This window comes from Abramis brama (assembly GCF_963993115.1).
Source record: "Abramis brama genome assembly, chromosome: 8".
Taxonomy (NCBI): Eukaryota; Metazoa; Chordata; class Actinopteri; order Cypriniformes; family Leuciscidae; genus Abramis; species Abramis brama.
The window spans coordinates 40,026,891-40,048,647 of record NC_139970.1 but is presented as its reverse complement, the minus strand read 5'-3'; the positions used below and the strand labels follow the sequence as shown (position 1 = coordinate 40,048,647).

Genomic DNA, 21,757 nt, shown 5'->3' with positions numbered 1-21,757 from the left:
TGTCATGATAAAAATAATTCTCCTGATGTCCTGATATTTAAAGGAATAGTTCACTTAAAAATAAAAATTCTGTCATCATTTACTCATCCTCAAGTTGTTTCAAACCTGTATAAACTTCTTTCTTCTACTGAACACAAAGGAAGATATTTTGAAGAATGTCGGTAACCAAAAAGTTGATGGACGAAAAAGTATGGAAGCCCGTTTCCGCCACAGTTGAGTAAAAAGTATAATTCTGTAAGTAATAACAATGAGAAAGTTTCTCATAACAATGAATTATGTCATAATAATGAGAAACTTTCTCGTAATAATGAGAAACTTAGTTTCTCATTTCGAGAGGTTATGTCATAATTACGAGAAAGTTTCTCATAGCCTATGACATACTGTAGGTTACTAAGTCATTATGAGAAGGTTTCTCATTATTACGAAAAACCCCCAACTTAACATCTCATAGCTAATAATGAGAAATGTTCTCGTAATTATGACTTTACATCTAGTAATAATGAGAAACTTTCTCGTAATTATGACTCAACATCTAGTAATAATGAGAAACTTTCCCGTAATACTGACTTCCCTACAAACAGGGGACGGTAGAAACGTCCAGGAGATCCCCTGTTTGTAGGTAAGTCATTATTATGGGAAAGTTTCTCATTGGCTACTAGACATTTTCGCATTATTACAAGATGTTAAGTCATAATTGCGAGACATTTTCTCATTAGGGTCCCTCATTATAGGGTCCCTATTAGGTCCGCTTTGTGACGTTCCCGGGCGGACGTTCCGATGACGTCCGCAAATTTTGGTCCGCTTTATGACGTTCCGATGATGTTCAACAGGATATAAGGAGTACACCCGCTGCTGTATCTCATTGGTCCTCATGTGTTGGAGAGATTTGTTGGGAAAAAGTTTTTTTTAACCACAAAGTCAAAGAGATCTCATTCAAAATACTTCACAGGTTTTACCCAACTAACTATTACCTGGAAAAAAAATGAAAAAAGACTTGGATATCAGCTGTACTTTTTGTGAAGAGCTGGTGCATTTATTTTGGTCTTGCCCACATACCAAGAAACTTTCCAGTAAAGTGTCTCAATTTATTGTTGTCCATATTTACCCCCAATTTGCTTTGCGGTGGGAAAATGTATTGTTTGGTTTCACTCAGCATGATAAAAATTTAGGGTTAGAGTATTATGTGGTAAATTTGATTATTATTTTAACCAAATTTTATTTGCACAAGTCAAAATACTTAAAAAAGAACCAAGCTTTCTGGAGCTTGCTGCTAACATTAAGCACCATGTTCTCTCAATATCTGAGTGTACAAACAAAAAAGCTGTTAAATCATATGACCTCTGTAAGCTTTACAAGATATATATATATATTTTTTATTATTATTATTTTTTTTTGTCTTTGTTTACGTTATACTTTGTTTTTGATAACCCCTTTGTCCTCCCTGGCTTATTTGTGACTTGTCTATAGACTTTTGATGTACAGAAGATGTTGTTTTCCTGCTGTATGTCCTATCTTTGAATAAAAGTTATATTTAAAAAAAAAAAAAAAAACGTTCCGATGATGACGTCCGCATTTGGTCAGCTTTGTAACTTTCCCATACCTGCCATTTCCACAACAACATTTGCAAAATCCAGTCGCCCATGCGTTGCCTTTTATCATCAGACCTGATACCTTGCAACTCAGACAAACGAAAAATCGTACTAAAATTTAATCCCATATCGGATTTAAAAGGGGATTTGTTTATTCCTTAAAATCCCTTACATTTATTGTGATAACGGATTTTATCCAGAAACCATGGTTTTTGTTTTGCAGATTGACATTATAGTTATCTTGTTTATTATATATATGGATATAACACCTATCTTAGTTATTGCATGTGTTCGTCTTGTATAATGAGATGAGAATAAAGAATAAAGAAAAAAGGAAAAAAAGATATATATTATAATACATTCAATTTTTTCGCATCCCAAGGCAAAGTCGTACTTTAATTCGACTGCTTTCAGTTTAGTTTTATTTCTCAAGTTTCTCTGAATACTACTTTCAGGACTTATTTATAATATTACTACTTACTTGTTCATAAACAAGCAGTTTTTCTTTGAGGAATCCACACATCAGAATATTTCTAAACATACTTATAAAACATCTAATTTGATATTGTAATAAAAATGCAGCAATTAACATTTCTTTTGCATAAAATCTTAATTGGCAATAGCCAGACAGAGTCGTTATAACAACTAGATTACCAGGTAAATCCTAGTCTTTTCCTGGACTTCTGAATGTCATCGGTCTCATTCAGCTCTTTTATGTTTTGAGTGGTGCCGTTCACATAAGTGGGCATCTGAACACCCGACTCATCATGGACTAGATAGCTTGGTCTAATTCCACCGAACATGGGCCCCAGGCCCCCTCCGATGCCCTCTCTGCCAGCCTTCAGGAGCGGGTAGATGTTTCTCCCCGCCTTCTCGGCTGTTTCGACGACTTGTTTGGCGTATTTCTGGAACTGGTTTTCCTCCTCAACAATGAGAGCGGTGTTCTTTGCCACAAAGTCCTTCTGTTCTTTTTTCGTACGGTGATGCTTTGCACGTTTTTCAGCCTTTACAAAACCAATGTTGCATTAGAGAGAAATTATGAGTTCAGTGCATAAAATAAAACATATTAAGAGCTATACCCACCATTTCTTGTATGTAGATGTCTTGGAGTGCTTTTCCTTCTTCTTTAGCTTTTCGAGCTTGAAGTTCCTGCTTTTCCATGAAGATTTTATCTGCTTCCTTCTTTGCATTCAGCATCTCCAGAGCTTTCTGTTTTTCTTCCTCTGCCTTTCGTTCCAGCTCTTGCCTCTGATATAGTGTTGAGAAAAATGTTTATTTCAATAAATGCATTTCAAATTGTATATATAAGCAGTGTGATGCTCATAAACCCAGCATCACTGTGGTAAAATATCACTGTAATACATGGCCTCTTGTGGATATACTTGCTTTTAGTTTATTAAAAAATTTAAATAATCATGCATCCATTACTAGACAAAGCATACAATTGAAATCAGTTTTTTTTACATGTATAAAAACATGAGGAATAGGTAATTTACCATGGATTCTCTGTGTGCAGTGATAGATTTCAACATGGCTGCATGTTTTTCTTCTTTCTCACGCTGCTCTCGGGCCTGTCTGGCCTCGCGTTCAGCGACTGCTTTTGCGATGATCTCTTCCTCATTGCTGATTTCTTCCTGCTTCTGCACGGCTAACTTCTGTATAATAGTTTCTCTGTGTCTTTGAAGCTCTCTGAAGCAAAAAGAAAGACAAATACAAGCCCAGTTCTGAGACAAAGCAAGCAGTGCAAAGAATTATACTTTCTCTCCAGGCTTCCCACACTTCACCCACACACTGAATTTCCATGATTTCAATAACCTTCCCAGTTAGATGTGATTCATGAATGAACAAGTTGTAAGAATGTGGATGTCAAATGGTATGTCAGGTAACAATCTTTTGTTTTGATGTAATTTATTTACATTTCGTGAGCTGAAAAATATATGGTTCTATCTCCGTTTAGGGTAGTTCTGAGATATTGAGCATCAAAGTTTTTACATCCCAGCTGGCAAAACTGTTATGTAGTATAATCTACTATTATAGCTCAACAAGACCATCACCCTACGCGTCTGTACATTTACGATCTTTTGGGCACCATCGCCGGCTTCAAATGTCCAGGCTAATGTCCAGCCCTTAGCTCTGTGTCCAGGCTACAGAGCTAAGAGGTGGGTTTTGATTGGTCCGTCCGTGTTCATTCAGGGTTTTGATTGGATATTGAATCTACTGGAGATAGAACCTTATAATCCCAACTCGGTTTATGTTTTGTGAGATGGAACCTTTTTATTTTATTAATAACTACTAACAAAATATTTTTTTTTACAAAAATAACACCACACAGGCATTAATAAACACCTAATGGATCAGAATATGTCAAAAACTCAATTTCGACCAAAAGTGGAGATAGAACCGTATAATTTTAAGCTCACGATTTGTATAAATGTTCCCAAAAGACCTTTCACAGACAAATTAAAGATTGGATCTGGTTTGCAAGCAAGTTTGAATTTGAAACAAACACTTAGAAAGAGCAGTTTCTAGTTGATTAAATACACTAGCAGATTTTTGTTTTGTAATCATACATTTTAATTGCTCTTAACTTGAAATATTTGAGTAAGCTAATTCATACACAACTTAAAATTATCATGTAATCTCAACTTAAATATTTTTAGTAGTGGAAACTTGGCTAGCTTTAATCAGCTGATTCAATAAGTGCTACCTTGCTAATTGGTGACACAATGCTTTGTTAGCGTCAGCATATCATAGCACTTGCTGAATGAGTACAGCAACTTGAAACATTTAACATACACTGTTCTCAAACCAAGCTCATGCTCCACTCGTCGTCACCAGCCATGATGGTAACCCCCTAAAAAACCCAACAACAGAAACTCTTCTAAACTATCATTACAAAAAATTAAACACTACTAAATCTCCCACTTAACATTAATCTGGCATTATATGTCATAACATTATATGACACTTCATTTTAGCATTTACTCTCCCTTTTGAGTGTCATGGCAAAGCTTGCTGGGAAATTGAAATCCCAGCCCAGTTTCAATTAAATTTAAGTTTGTCTAAATTAAAAGAAACAAGTTCATAGAACTCAAAACAATGAAACAATTCAACTTACTTAAAACGTGTCAGTTTTGTGATACTTAGTTTTAAATGTTTAATTTAATTTTAATTTGAAGTATCTTATGTTCATTTGATGGAACTAATTTGTATAATTTGAGTTGGCCCAACTCAAAACAATTAATTATTTTGAGTGTTAGGGTTTACAGTGATGAAGCTAAAAAAAATTATCATAATTAATATTATATGCGACATTAGATGAGAAACTTAACCTTAAACTTAGAAATGTTGCCTTGGCAACTAACTGAAATAACATTTCAATTTGTAAGTTGAAGTACTAAAATTATTATTATATTAATTATTATAAAATAAAGCTCAAAAGCAATATATATATATAAAAAACGAATAAAAAAATGACAAAAGCACATATCACAATTCCTAAAACTTGCACTGAAAATATAAAAATAAAAGGTAATTCAAAAATATTACTAAATACTATATACTATAAATAATACTAAAATAACACTGAAAGTCCATGATTCACAGTTTTAAAGTAATAAAATGCGCCCAAAGTTGTTTTATCTGTTATCTAGCATTTAATATATCAAGTTTAGTAAGGGTTAGAAGTGTTTAACATAAATAATCAGCATGCTGTGTGTTTTATACGTGTTAGCCCTCATAAATGTAAAAAAAAAATGCTCCTGAAAATCAGTTGCAGGGAGCAAAATAAAGAAGTGAATTTCTGACACTAATGAGAATCCTGTCATTAATATCCACCACAGGACGCATTTCCATTGTCTTATGTACAATACCTAAATATTTCCTCCTGCTTTTCTTTCCTCATTCTCGTCACTTTTTCTTTATGGCTGGCGAGCTGCTTTCTTTTCTCCTCCTCTTCCTCCTCCCTCCGAGCCTCTGCTGCTTTCATCAGCTCTCTTTTGGTCAATTGGTCCTGATGGAAGACAGAAGAAGGGATTTCAAAACAGCATCTGATTCAATCTGCTTTTACAGTGTGAATGATGTCCAACAACCGCCTTACACGAAAAGCATTCATTGTGCTTCTCTTCTCTTCCTGATTCTTGCGCTCTTTCACGGACTGTTCCCACAGATGAAGATCTCTGAGTCGCTCAATTTCTTCAGCCTCCCTTTTGATCTCCTGCCTCTCCTGCTCTTTCTTCATTTCATGATCCTTAAACCTAATAAAGCGGGAAACATCAGATACTTTGTCCTTTAAGGTAATTCCCAGCTAACAGGGAATGTTCTCGATAAGGTTCTCTCAAAGTTACGTTCGTTCACAGTTATCTGGTCTTTAATCATGTTCTCAAAACATTAACACAAAAACATTATTTTACATCATTCGTGGAGTGTGTTTTTTTTTATGAAATGTTTTAGTTGGACAATCGTCTAACTTTTTTTGAATGTTACTAATTATTTCAGCACGTTCAGAGAACATTCAAAAGCAGTGTTCGGGGTATTGCATTACTTAATAAGATTACTTTTTTCAAGTAACGAGTTACTTTACATATACATTACTTTTAAATTTACAACAAAATATCCGAGTTACTCTTTCAAATAAGTAACACACGTTTTCCCATTTATGGACTGATAGCTCTCTTGTCCCCATTGAGAGAAATCGGGAGTAAGTGCAGAGGCGTTTGTGTGTAAACATGATGGTTATTGCATTTCACTTGCACAAAAACATATTCAGCATTCCTCAAAATAAATAAAAACAGAAAATTTAGAATATGGCAATATGTTAAATAATACAAATACTTTATGCATTTAATCTCACTTTATTAAGCAATGCCTTTGCTGTTTACCTTTGATGTTCCAATTACTAATAATCAAAAATGACTTTAGATGAACAACACATTTGTGTTTCATTTTTTTATTCCTGAAATACCCTTATGAAAAAGAAGTGTACTTCAAGTTCATTTTATGAAGTATACTTAAGTAATGTTCAAGTATACTTTATGTAGTAAGTATACTAATATCAATGTGTACTTGTAGTAAACTTGTAAGTGTACTTTTTCAATACTGCTTGGGACTAAATTGGCCCACTTTTAGTATATAAAAGTATACGTTTAAGTGTACTATAAGTGTAAGAGTAGTAAACTTTAAGTACACAACTAGGTTTCTCATTTGTAATGCATCTGTACTACAAGTGAACTTATAAGTATACTAGTAGTTTACTATTTTAATACAAGTAGTACATTTTTTAGTTTATAGAGCATATTTTTGTTATCTGTGTTTTTGCCAAATGCATTGACTTTATTTTCTCCTTACTGTAGTTTCAAGCTCTCAGAAATGGCCAGTTGGTCTTGTTTCCTCTGCAGTGCTTTCTGCTGCTCCTGCTGGACAGCCTGGTCTTCTCTGCAAGCCATTTTGGCCAAGATATCTCTGTCAACGTCTTTGCTGTAATTCTGCTTCATGCGTTTTAGCTCGATCTGAGCCTCCCTTTCCTTCAGAACCTCCGCCAGCATCAGAGCGCTCTATAAAAACAAGAGGATAGTTTCTACTAACATTTTACCACAGAAAAAGATTTGTGATTTAATAACGTAAGACACAAACATGGAAGCCTTTCACTCGGTCGTTCTGGTAGTACTGCTGGGTTTTTGCTTTCTCAATGGCCTCCTTTCGTATCTGGGCCTGGTATTTCGCTTCTTCTATGTCATGTAGTTTCTTCTCCTCTTCTTCGATCGCCTCTCGGATTTTCTTCGCCTCTAGCTTTTTTTGTCGTTGTCCCTGTAAGGACAAATTCAGATTTGTTTGTTGTACTTTGTTACTGTATACATCAAGTCTCATATTAACCTTCAGAGACCCAGGTATTGTATATTTATTTTTTTAATGAAGAAAAACTAAAATATCACATCAAGATGACTTTCAAGTTAGAATTTAACATTATACCAAATTGTAGCAAACTTAATATTATAATAGGGGCACAGAAACAAAAAGAAAATTAGACAGAGAGAAGTATAAATAAGCCTATATAAATAAAATAAATAAATAAAAGTATCTGCACATGCTCAAAAGAATAAATAACGGTAAGAGTTTTTGCGTTGTGTATGTTTTTTTTGGGTTTAGTTTGTGTTTTAGTTTTGTTCCCGTTTTCCTGTGTGCCTTGTCATTTGACTTAGTTTCCCAGTGTGTTTGATTAATCTTTCCTTTCACCTGTTGTACAATTAATTAGCTCTTTTGTTTGCTCTGTGTATTTAAGCCCTCCGCTTGAGTTAGTTCCGTCCAGTATTGTTTGTATTAAGTGTAATGGTTATTCTGTTTCTCCTGCATGTTCCCATTGGTGATTAAAGTACTCTTTGTTTATCTCTGACTTGTGTGTGTGGTACTACATGTGACAACTGTATAGTAAGTTCACCATTAGTTAAGTTCAACGGTTAACAGGAACTAACAATGAAAAATAATTCTAAAACATTTATTGATCTTAGTTTATGTTAATTTTATTAATACATTTTTTAAATCAAAAGTTGTCAGTCTGTTAATATTTAATAGGCCTGAGCTAACATGAACTAACAATACACAGCTGTATTTTAATAATTAACATTAACAAGGATTTAAGATATACTGTAACAAATGAATTTCAAATTAGTTTTACTTAATGCATTAACTAATATTGTAAAGTGTAACCTGCAAACATTCTAAACACAAACGGCATACAAAATAAACAGGAGTACAAACAAAATATTATAATACATTGTACATACGAGCTAAAAAATCCAACCAAATAACAGCTTTTTATACTTATTTCTTAATAAAGACTTATAAAAAGGCCTATTTTGCTCCTTAAAATTGTTTAGGTCAATAAAAAGCATGATGTTGTTTACGCATATTTAGTTTTAGGGTAAATTTGGGTTTTTCAAGCAAGTATTATTGTTCAGTAAGTCTAATGCAAGAAAAAAAAAATCGTGTGCACGATTTACTAATTCGTTCCCTCGATTAGCCTACTATTTTTTTCCCTGCATGTCATGTGTTGGGCTCCATAAATAAGAGAGCTACAAATGCAGTGATTCCAGTGCGATGCTCATTGCTCACAGCTATGGTGTTGGACCAGTGTTTGACGAGCTCTTTAGAGCGCATGTGCAGCGCCTCCCGCTGTTCAGCTGCTGCAATGACACTTCTGTCGTGATGATTCACACCGTTCACACTGTCCTGCACGCGCTGCCATTCAGATTTGGACAAAACTACCACTTGACGAAGGTCTGCTTCGGTTTTCCCCATCTCCGAACTCACAACTGTATGCATTCGACAACACATTTCCAAGTTATTATAAAAGCTCTAATTATTATACATTATTTTCAGATATTTTGTTGCGTAGTATTTTTAATTCTCACCTTGTTTACTCGAGCCTTTCCTCCGACCGTACTGAACGGCACCTGTTCTTACTAAGGCTGTTGACATTTTAACTCCTCACATTCGTTGATCTAGATGTTGAGATGCTTTTATATTTTTATTCCTTCACACGTCGACGAACTTGGCTAACGTTGGTAACATGCTCGGACTCTACACTGTAGGCTATTGCTTGGCAACCACTTTTGTTACACCGTTACCCAGCAACCCTGTATGGAGTTAATATTGTGCCATAACAAAGAGTATAGAACTTCTATACTCTTTGGCCATAATTAAACAAACAAAACCAGCATTTTGCAAACAAACTCGATCTGCTTTGCAAAGGATAACTCGACTTGCAAACAAACAGAAAGCAATGTGCAAGTACAAAGGTAAATTTGAGCGAAAATGCAGTGGAGTTACAAATATGTATTGTGTTTTACAAATATAAATAAATTAGCCTAGATAATATTTTGCAAATAAATACAACCCATCCCACAAATTGCATGTAACCTTGGCTTTTTATGAGATCTCTCGGCTCAATTTTCTCACAAATGTGTCCAGGCAGATTTTCTCACAAATGCAGTTGAGCAACTTTGTGAGCAACAGTTGAGTCAAATCAGTGCTTCTCCCAGGAGACTAGCGCTAAATTAATCCCCTATCTTAGCGCCATCTACTGTTTTAGAAGAGGAAGTTGCTCAACTGCATTTGTGAGAAAATCTGCCTGGACACATTTGTGAGAAAATCGAGCTGAGAGATCTCATAGAAAGCCAAGTGTCTCACAATCATAACAGACAGATATGTATTTGTATGTACAAGATTTGGTGTTTTTTCAAAGGTTACATGCAATTTGTAGGATGGTTTGTATTTATTTGTGAAATATGTTCTAGGCTCATTTATTTCTATTTGCAAAACAATGCATATGTGTTACTCCACTGCATTTTCGCTCAAATTGACATTTGTACTTGGACATTGCTTTCTGTTTGTTTGCGAGTCGAGTTTTCCAAAGCAGATCGAGTTTGTTTGCAAAATGCTGGATTTGTTTGTTTAATTATGGCACAATATTAACTCCATAATCCTGCCTGTGAAGTAGGTGAGGTCATGCGAATGCTTAAAGAGCCAGCAATTCAAACTGATTTAGCCAATTCCAGTAAATACATTTTTTTTCTTTTTTTCTTTCAAATTAGTGTTGATTAATGTTACTGAACATATGTACCATGTTGTCACACTATATGGGGTAAATTGTCACAACTGAAACTTGCCATTACAGTGAAACAATTCTGAAACACATTACTGTCATCCAGTGTTTAAAAATAAATAATAATAATAATCTTTTAACACATTTTGATGAAATCTCAATAAAACAAAAAAAGCATAAACTTTATTATGATTTTACTAACTTTACTAGATTGTTACTAACAGATAAGTCAAGACAAGAGAAAATGGCAGCAGAATAAATGTCTGTCATGTGGTCACCTAATTAGTCAGATGCTTGAGCTTGTGTGAAGAATTAGTCCAACTGACCTGTGGCCTTCTTTTCATCCTATATTCACTTTAAGCTCAAATGAATAGATCATTGATATATTGAAACACATTGATCATTGAAACACCCATTAAAGTATGGAGATCCAAAACTGCAGAAATTAAGAATAAAAACGTAAATAAATGTATAATAGGAAATAAATAAAAGTGGACATAAATAAATAAATAAATGTGTGGAAAAATGAATAAATGTTTGTGAGAATAAATGTAACAATAGGAAAAGACATATTCTAAAATATGAAATATATGAATAAATACATGTTTAAACAATAGATAAACAAATAAATGTATGTGAGAATAAATAAATGTAATAATAGGAAAATAAATAAACGTGGAAATAAATTAATAAGTACATGTGGGAAAAATAAATAAATGTATAAATAAATAAATACAAAAATTGATATAATAAATATATGTGGGAAAATAAATTAATGTATAAATTAATAAGGAAATAAATACATGAAAAAACTGTAAAAAATAAATACAGAAAATAATAAATAAAAGGAAATAGTAATACAAAAAATAATTGTACAATACTTGTTTTATCAAGTCAACTTTCTTTCTTTTTTTCTTTTTCTGTTATTTATTGACTTATTGTTAGTTTCTGCAGATTTGTGGGTCAATAATACCTGCGTTGCCATTAAATGTCGATAAACAAAACTATTGCGAAATGTGTGGCGCTTCTGTTGCCCATGCAGCGAGGCGCGTGAAGGGCGGAGTTTATATGAGGAGGAGATCTTTATTCAGAACATCAGTTCGCAGTTCGCACGCGATCAGTCATTTGAGTCGAGTCGAGTCGAGTCAGTGAATCAACAGCAATGGCTCCGGTATTAGTCAAACGCGTTTTAATCAGTGAAAGTGTTGATCCATGCTGCAAAACTATTCTGCAAGAGAATGGCATCGAAGTGACGGAGAAGCAACAGATGACTAAGGAAGATTTGATTGCAGAGATTCAGGTAAGTGATTCTGAAGTTGTGCAGCAACTTCACCGGAATATCAAGTGGCTTGATTTGAATCGCCGCCAAGCTAATGGCGTCTTCCAATGCAGCAACAGTACAAATGTGATGTAAAATATAAGCATGCGAATGCGTGGCTGTTGGATGTGCTGAAGTTTGTGTGCGACTGTCACCCCTCCTCCTCCTCCTCTACGAGAATCTGATGCAACAGCAGCCTGTATCTGCACCATTACACATTAGATTCACAGCTAATGATTGTATTAGACATCAAACAATCAATCATGATCCCTTCTCAGTGCAGTGTGCTTAATGAAAGTGTGTTTTGCTCTCTGCATGTGTTTTATTGGTTGTGTTTTAATTTATAAGGTATTAGCATTCGCAGTTTACCATTTTCATTATCACCAATGATTCTGTCATTGCATATTTTACACAGATTCAGTTAAAAAAAAAAAAAAAAGTAGAAAAAACTGCTTTGTTATGATGTCAATAAAATATAATATAATAATAAAAAAAAAAAATAAAAAAAATATATATATATATATATATATATGTATATGTGTGTGTGTGTGTGTGTATGTGTGTGTGTATTTATTGTCAGGAATACGGGCAAGTAAAAAGTAGTACAAATTGCATGTTGACTTGCATGTCCTTCTTATAAAGGTTTGGGATAAACTTAATAATACCTTGTTTTACATGTCAATTTTGTTTTTACATGTCTTATAATCTTTTCCCCCAAGAATTATGATGGTTTAGTTGTCCGATCAGCAACCAAAGTTACTGCTGATGTCATCAATGCTGGCAGTAACTTGAAGATCATTGGCCGGGCCGGAACAGGAGTTGACAACGTGGATGTGGATGCAGCGACCAAGAGAGGAATCATTGTCATGAAGTAATGAAGCATGTTGAGTCTTGCTCTGACCTCTATTCTCTGTGTTCTCAGTGCTAAAGCAGGTTGCTCTAGTTGCGCACTTTTCTTTATTCTGTTGTTAAAGGAATAGTTTGCACCAAAAATAAAATCATCATAATTTATTGACTCTCGTGTTATTTTAACTCTGTATAATATATTATTTTTCTCGTCAAACACGCATTTTAGCAGGTGCTAAAAAGAATGGCTAAGAATTAATTTCCTAAAAGTTTTTTTTTAATGCTGTTTTTTAATTAATTTATTTTATTAGTGAAGAAGGTGATATCAGAAAGATGTTATTTTTTTATTTGTATATTTTTAGCACTCCGAGTGGAAACACAATCAGTGCTGCTGAGCTCACCTGTGCTCTTTTGATGAGCTTGTCAAGGTAAACTTGAAAAATGATTCTTTAATAAAGAACTTCTGTTCGTTTTTTTAAAGGGTTCATATCATGTTTTGAGAGTAATTGTGTTAAGAAATTATTGTAACATTCAGAACTCCTAAGTCACTGATGTCTGATGGTGGGTCTGAAATAGGGAAGAAAATGGTCAAACAATACATTTATAAACTAAATTTTGGCTGCTTTGGACTATAGAATAAGTGGACCTCAGAGATAATTTTTTAAAACATGATATTATCCCTTTAAGTGTGTTAAATTGAGCTTTCACAATCATTATTTAAGTTATTTCTAATAATATATTTATTATTATTTTATGCATTTCTTAGACATATTCCCCAGGCTGTCATGTCAATGAAGGATGGAAAATGGGATCGTAAAAAGGTATGCACACTTTTTGTCCTCTGTTGCACAGGGCATTGCATTATGGGATAGAGTATTGCATGCAACAAAAAATTTGGCAAATCATCAATGTATTCTATGCATACTGAAAGTTTACAAATACTGTACAAAGTATACACTGATGAGCCAAAACACTATGAGACCCCCGAAGGTGTCCTGTGGTGTCTGGCACCAAGACATTAGCAGCAGATCCTTCAAGTCCTGTAGGTTGTGAAGTGGAACCGCCGTGGATCGAACTTTGTTGTTCCAGCACATCCCACACATGCTCAGTTGGTTTGAGATCTGGGGATTGTGGAGGCCAGGGCAACACCTTGAAATCTTCATCATGTTCCTCAAACCATTCTTGAACAAAATGTGGAGTGTGGCAGGATGCATTATCCTGCTGAAAGAGACCACGTCCACCAGGGAACACCATGGTCATGAAAGGGTGTACATGGTCTGCAACAATGTTTAAGTTGGTGGCACGTTTAAAATTTGCATCCAAATGAATGGCTGGACCCAGGGTTTCCCAGCAGAACATTACCCAGAGCATCACACTCCTTCCACCGGCTTGTATTCATCCCACAGTGCATCCTGGTGCCATCACTTCCCCAGGTGAACAGCACACATGCACATGGCCGTCCAGGCCGTCCTTCTTCCACTGCTCCAAGGTCCAGTTCTGACACTCGCTTTCGGCAGTGGACAAGGGTCATCATAGGCTCTCTGATTGGTCTGTGGCTACTTAGCCTGTGTGTTGTGACACATTCCTCCTATAAACATCATTTAAAATTGTATGTCTTGTGCCACAGTAGACCTCCTGTTGGCTCGGACCAGACGAGATAGCCTTCATGCATCCATAAGCTTTGGGCGCCCAACACCCTGTCGCCGGATTGTTCCTCCTCAATGTCAGTAGCCGCGTTTCCATTACCCTTCAAATTGCGCAAATTGAAATTGCGAATTGAAAATGCGCCCAATGGAAACACGTCAATTTCGCAAAAACTGCCATTTATCGCAAAAAAGTTTTTGCGCTCGCATGAGGTGTTTTTTCAGGCAATTCGAAAAAGAAATATTTCACAAAACTGCAATGGAAACAGTTTTTGCACATTTACAGGTCACCTGACGTAGATGATGCGGTGTGTTTGGACAGAATACGAGACGGAGTTCTTTATTAAATTCATAAAAGACAGAAGATTTACAGGAATACTGGATTCTAAACCTCAAAGAAATGCCACAATCAAGACCTTGAAGCAGAAATGAGGGAGAAACACCCAGAAACACCAGACACTCCAAGTATAAGGGTCTTTCCTTAACATTAATGCTTGGATAACGCACATACGTCTCCTTCAATTAATAATAATGGCCAGTGCGGTGGCTGGGATATACGTCAACCTACCAACATCTGTCGCCATGATTTTTGGAAGGACTTATCGCGAGAGGAAAAAATGACGTTTTAGTCGCATAACATCAGTCAATGGAAACGCCGTCATTTCGCAATAGTTTTTTGTCGACATTTAGGAAAAAATGCAAAAGTTTTGCGCAAATCTGTAATGGAAACGCTCCTAGTGTTAGTTAATTCTCACCACTGCTGATCGAGAGCAACCCAGTCGCCTTGCCATAACAGTTGTCAAAGTCACTCAGATCTTTATTCCTGCCCATTTCTCCAACACATTGATTACGAGAACTGATTGTTTGCTTACTATCTACCCTATGTGTCCTTGTTCGGAGATAAACGATATTCGCTTAACCTGTGACTGGTCATACTGTTTTAGCTCATCAGTGTACAAAGTACATCCTGCAGAAATAGTTTGCCAGTACGCCGTTCCATAGCCATGCTTTCCTGTCTGTGTTAACTCAGTCATCACTAATCAAATGTGATCACTGAATGTGTTGCTTCACATTGTTTTGGTCGAATGGCTGAGAGTTTTGCTAATGATTTTGCAGTTCATGGGTGCAGAGCTGTATGGAAAAGTTCTTGGAATTGTAGGGCTTGGAAGAATCGGCAAAGAGGTGGCGGCGAGAATGCAGTCCTTTGGTATGAAGGTAAGATCTTTGTGACCTAAAAAATGGACTTGACTTAAATGCAGGCATGATAGTGATTTCTATCAAATAATTTGATTGTTTTACAAAGATTGAACTTTTTGTATCCCTAATAGACCATTGGGTACGACCCCATCACGCCTCCGGAGGTTTCTGCGGGCTGGGGTGTGGAGCAGATGTCTCTGGAGCAACTGTGGCCACAGTGTGATTATATCACTGTCCACACTCCTCTCATGCCCTCCACCACAGGTACACACAACCAAAACAGGACATGTGTCGTCTTTGCCAGTTTGCTCAGGCTGCACAATTTGGTTAAAAAATAAAATTGGGATTTATTCTGGGAAATATTTCAATACATCTCATCTCATATTGCCGTTGCTTGGATGCCCAGACTAAAGTCCTGAGATACCTGCGTCTAATATAATATAATCTAAAACCTGCATCGAATCTAATCTAATCAAATTTTTATTGTTGAATATTTGAAATTATGTTCTATAGATGTATAGATAAAATCCTAAGTTCAATAAAAAACATCTGTCGATCCATCCATCCATCCAATCACATCCATCCATTCATCCATCCATCCAATTGATCCATCCATCCATCCATCCATCCATCCAATCAATCACATCCATCCAATCAATCAATCACATCCATCCATCCATCCAATTGATCACATCCATCCAATCCATCCATCCATCCATCCAATCACATCCATCCATCCATCCAATTGATCACATCCATCCATCCAATCAATCACATCCATCCAATCAATCAGTCACATCCATCCATCCATCCAATTGATCACATCCATCCAATCGATCACATCCATCCATCCAATCGATCACATCCATCCATCCAATCGATCACATCCATCCATCCAATCGATCACATCCATCCAATCGATCACATCCATCCATCCAATCGATCACATCCATCCATCCAATCGATCACATCCATCCATCCAATCGATCACATCCATCCATCCAATCGATCACATCCATCCATCCAATCGATCACATCCATCCATCCATCCATCCATCCATCCAATCGATCACATCCATCCATCCAATCGATCACATCCATCCATCCATCCATCCAATCGATCACATCCATCCATCCACCCGATCACATCCATCCATCCACCCAATCGATCAGATACATCCATCAATTAATCCATAGAATCAATCACATACAATCATCAATTAATCCATAGAATCAATCACATACAATCAATAACATCCATTCGATCACTTCAATCGATCACATCCAGAATTGTCCCAGTGTAAAATCAAACCTTTGATGTCCTACACAGGTCTCCTCAATGACGCCTCATTTGCTAAGTGTAAGAAGGGTGTAAAGGTGGTGAACTGTGCTCGTGGTGGCATTATCGATGAAGCCGCCCTCCTCCGGGCTGTGGAGTCGGGGCAGTGTGGAGGAGCGGGACTGGATGTGTTTGTGGAGGTCAGAGCTTGTCTATCACCCTATCGACTGAGAACTGTTTTAGCTTTTAGCTGCATGAATATAAATAAATAACATTACTTTCAAAAATATTTAAAATATTACTAATAATGTTGCTGTTATTTTTTGGGGGTTCAGGAGCCTCCAAAGAACCGAGCGCTGGTGAACCACCCCAATGTAATCAGCTGTCCTCATCTGGGAGCCAGCACTAAAGAAGCACAGGCTCGGTGTGGGAAGGATATCGCCCTGCAGATTGTGGACATGGTTACTGGAAAAGCATTAGTGGGAGCTGTGAGTTACGCTCAGTTTACCAGTGTCAGAAGTTAACTTTATGATGGATGGGGCAATATTTGCCCTCTGGAACTGATTCTTTTCACCCCTGATTTTTCAGGGACATTTTGTATATTTATGAGGGCTTTTTTTTTTCTAACCATATAAAATCATAGCAAATTGTCCTTTTATGTCAAATAGTTCAGTTAAAATAAAAATGTTCAATCTGAACAATTATGAATGAAAAAGTAGCTGTAAATAATGCAACCAAGTAATTTATTTTGTAGGACAAAACAAGTAATTCCACCATGGAAAACCTGGAAATATCAGGAATTTTGAAAATGAAATCCTTGCTAGATATTGAAAGAAAAAAGTTGGTACACAATTTATTAAATTCCCACTTTCAAATGATTACACTCTTGTGTATTGTAAAACTTGCTTGCAGGACAAAAGTGATGTTCAGTTTGTGTGTGAATTGTTATTTTTAGTGAATCCGATGAAACGATTCGTAAAATGGACTGAAAGATTCATTAGCATATTCCTCTTAATGAATGAGTTTTAAAACCCCTTTTCCAATTAAGAAATTGATGTTATAAATTCGCAAATTAAATGAAAGTATCTTTTATTTTTTAAGAAATTACACACATAACCTCAACTCTTTAGGATATTTGCATAGATTAATTTGTTTAAAGCCAGCAAAGTAAGTGCATGTTATTGATCTCATTGTAAACAATTCATCCATGCATATGCTTTTTTATTATTTTTTATTATTTTTTTATTAAGCTTGTAATTTTTAATCAATTTCATAACTTGACATAACAAAATCTTCCAGTAAAAATAGTAGATTTCTCTTTGGTGACGTGTGCCGGAATTCTCCAATCATTTAGTCTGCTTAAACTCCGCCCCTTTCTTGCAGTCTTCTGCAAGCTCACATTCAGATCTGCCTCCATCCAATCAACAACCGACAGACAGAAATAATCCCCGCCCTTCATTCTTTTGTGTTTCGATAATTTATTTCACTTGGATGTATATCACAATACAGTAGAACAGATCTGCACTACATCTGTTACATCTAGACTTTAATGTCTTGTTTTATTCTCCTCAGGTCAATGCTCAGGTGTTGGTCAGTAGTTTCTCTCCTGACTCTCATCAGTGGATTCGGCTGGGAGAGTCCATGGGCCGAGTGTTGAAGGCCTGCAGCACTTCTAAGAAACCCTACAGTCAGGTCCATGTCACATCACTTGGTAGGTCAATTATTAAGGAATAATTCAGCCCAATACGTTGTCAACTTTTGTTATTAACTCACTCACTAACTGAATGAGTTCTTAAACAAATGGCAATAAATACTGTTAAATTCTTTTAATAACCATTTCATTTACACATGATGCAGGATTGGATTTACACACACATATTTACTGTCAGGAGAAAACCCTCCCATATATACATGTGAGAGTTTGCTGTCTGTCAGATATATTTTATGGACTTTTAGAGTAGATATTTCTACTCTTCTGAGAAAAATGTTTTATTGTGTTTTTATTTTATTTTATTTTTAGCAAATTAATCACATTTACAGTAGTTTTTAAGGTCTTAATATCTTAACCCTGTGTGACCACTACAGATATGTAACTTTCTCTCTGGATTGATAATTTGGAATGATTAATTCCATATTATTAGATACAAAATCATGTTCTTGCTTTGAAGTTACCCCCCCCCCCCCCCCCCCCCCAAAAAAAAACATGAAGATCAGTGTTATTGTTAACTAAAATAAAAAACATTCCAAATAGTTGTTGTTAATTAAACCAAAGATGAAATTACATAATTACATAAAATATAAATATTAGATACAATAAAATTTAATTTAGAAATGTTGCCTTAACCAAGTGAAATAGAATAAGCTTAATTTGAAATCTAAGTAGAAATATTTCTTAAAAACTAATGAAAATAACACAAAAGAACTAAAACTTAAACGAAAATATAACAAGCTAATTCATAATAATAATAATAATAAAACAATAAAAGTATATAAATAATACTAAAATATCAGTGTTTGAATTTTTAGATATATGCATTTGTGATGTAAAAAGTCATGCATCACAGGGTTAAATTTAAATAATGTATGGTATTCGCCATGAAAATAACCAAAGAATCTGGCTTTCGCTTTAAAAAAAAAAAACTAACATGATAACATTGTCTTGATGAAACAGGTTTTTTTGCATGTTATAATGATTACCTTTCTGCTGTATTACAATTAGATAAATTACTTACAAATGAAATGATGACAATTTACATTTTTATCTAGTGGCATTACATTTTTATCATCAACAGTGCAAGGATGCCATCTTGTGGCAATATCATAGATTTGTATCCATTTTACATACAGTATAGTTACGTATAAAATGTAAAAATATACAAAATATTTGTTTGTTTGTTTATTTGCTGTTCAGGGGAGTCCTTGAAGAAGTCCACTGGGTTTTTGAGCTCAGCAGCTGTAGTTGGTTTGCTCACTGAAGGTCCTCAGAAAGGCCCCAACTTGGTGAATGCACTGCCTCTTGCTGCAGAGACGGGGATTACCGTAAGACAACTTTACAAAACCATGGTTTTGAACTATGTATTTTAGGTCAAAACACACGTTACGTTAAATCTGTCCCTGTGTCACAAACCCCCAGATGAAGACGGATCATAAGGACTCGAATGACCGCGAGGCGTGTGTTGTGGAGGTCTCTGTGAACGGCAGTAGCTGTAAGGCGGTTGGCTCGGTGCAGGCTGGGGTTCCTGTGCTGTTGGAGCTGAATGGAAGTGTGTTTCGACAGCCTGTTCCTCTCAGCGGACACCTGCTGTTCTTCAAGGCCGCCTCCTCCAATGAGCTCCTGCTCTCCATAACCGGTAAAGGCTGATTCACGTTCTGCACATACAGTGTAGCTTTTAAAGGGATACTCCACTTTTTTTGGAAATAGGCTCATTTTACAACTCCCCCAGAGTTAAACAGTTGAGTTTTACCGTTTTCGAATCCATTCAGCCGAACTCCGGGTCTGGCAGTACCACTTTTAGCATAGCTTAGCATAGATCATTGAATCGGACAAGACCATTAGCATCTCTCTCAAAAAAATGACCAAAGAGTTTCGATATTTTTCCTATTTAAAACTTGACTCTTCTGTAGTTCCATCGTGTACTAAGACCGACGGAAAATGTAAAGTTGCGATTTTCTAGGCTGATATGGCTAGGAACTATACTCTCATTCCTGCGTAATAATCAAGAAACTTTGCTGCCGTACCATGAGTGCAGCAGGCGTAATGATATGATGCAGCGCCTGAAAATAGTCCCCAGCTCGGTAACTTCCAACGTGACCGGAACTAAGTTTGTCTAACCTATTAGACCTATTTTCAGGCGCTGTGTCATATAATTACGCCTGCTTCATTCATCGTACGGCAGCAAAGTTTCTTGATCATTACGCAGGAATGATAGTATAGTTCCTAGCCATATCAGCCTAGAAAATCGCAACTTTACATTTTCTGTCGGTCTTAGTACACGATGTAACTACAGAAGAGTCAAGTTTTAAATAGGAAAAATATCGAAACTCTTTGGTCATTTTTTTGAGAGAGATGCTAATGGTCTTGTCTGATTCAATGATATATGCTAAGCTATGCTAAAAGTGGTACTGCCAGACCCGGAGATGTAAAATGAGCCTATTTCCAAAAACAACAATATCCTGGAATAAATATATATTATGTTTTTATATATATATATATATATATATATATATATTTATTTATATTACACACAGACAGACACACACACACACACACACACACACACACACACACACACACACACACACACACACACACACACACACACACACACATATATATACATACATACATGCATACATACAAACAAACAAACAAACAAACAAACATACATACACACACACACACACACACACACACACATATATATATATATACATACATACATACAAACAAACAAACAAACAAACAAACAAACAAATATACATACACACACACACACACACACATACATATATATATATATACATACATACATACATACATACATACATACATTTATAGTAAATAAAAACTTTTTTTTTTTTACTGAGAGGAAAGCATTTCATTATTCATCATTTACTGAATAATTACATATTCATCTAACCATCGCTCTCAGCAGTGTGGGTGTTGAATGTTCGCTAACAGTATATAGCTGCTTACGTATTTATGACTTCTTTTTACCCGTAAGAGAACTTAGCCGTGAGTGTATCGGGACCTTTAGTTTATTGACGCTTTCCTATCTTCCTCAGGGGTTTTGGCTGCTGCAGGTGTGGAGCTGGAGTCCTTCAGTGCCTCTACTGCCAGCACTGGTGACCAGTGGTACTGCATGGGGATTTCTTCACTGCTGGGGGACATTGGTGCCTTGAAGTCCTTAGTGAAAGAGGCTGCACAGCTCACTGTTTAAATATCTGTCACTGAACCACTTAACATTCCAGCGTCTAAAGCTCTAGCCTGACTGAGTTTCATTACTTGCTGTTACTCACATTGATCACAACATTATATTTCCTAAAACAACAGTGTGGAAAAAGTCAGATTTTTACTTTTGTTGTTGTTATTAGTTCACTAAACCTTATTTCCATTGCAGATATGTGAATGTTCGATTAAAACAATAACCATCAGTGCTTTGCAATGGATTGTGTCTCTTTTCATATTAAAGGGTTGCCATTTTTGTCTCTAAAGTGTAAAAATTACGTTAAATAACTGACGCCAGTTTGTACTACTAAAATAGATATTTACTAAACACTGCACTT

At 35.7% G+C, this 21,757-nt stretch overlaps 2 protein-coding genes across 2 annotated transcripts; one reads left to right on the top strand and one right to left on the bottom strand.

Moving 5' to 3' along the window:
• Window positions 1-1,404: 1,404 nt before the first annotated feature.
• cfap210 (cilia and flagella associated protein 210) lies at window positions 1,405-9,171 on the bottom strand. Its single transcript, XM_084122098.1, has 9 exons — window positions 8,996-9,171; window positions 8,697-8,896; window positions 7,221-7,394; window positions 6,936-7,141; window positions 5,689-5,845; window positions 5,462-5,601; window positions 3,086-3,278; window positions 2,673-2,837; window positions 1,405-2,593 (listed from the first exon to the last, which is right to left on the bottom strand). Exons 1-9 carry the CDS (start codon window positions 9,060-9,062, stop codon window positions 2,240-2,242), a joined length of 1,656 nt encoding a protein of 551 aa, XP_083978224.1. The 5' UTR covers window positions 9,063-9,171; the 3' UTR covers window positions 1,405-2,239.
• Window positions 9,172-10,723: 1,552 nt separating this feature from the next.
• Window positions 10,724-21,625, top strand: phgdh (phosphoglycerate dehydrogenase). Its single transcript, XM_084122858.1, has 12 exons — window positions 10,724-11,488; window positions 12,226-12,377; window positions 12,715-12,780; window positions 13,119-13,173; window positions 15,112-15,210; window positions 15,324-15,456; window positions 16,523-16,671; window positions 16,807-16,959; window positions 18,044-18,182; window positions 19,383-19,510; window positions 19,605-19,821; window positions 21,257-21,625. The coding sequence occupies exons 1-12, from the start codon at window positions 11,351-11,353 to the stop codon at window positions 21,409-21,411; spliced, it is 1,584 nt and encodes a 527-aa protein (XP_083978984.1). The 5' UTR covers window positions 10,724-11,350; the 3' UTR covers window positions 21,412-21,625.
• Window positions 21,626-21,757: the final 132 nt, after the last annotated feature.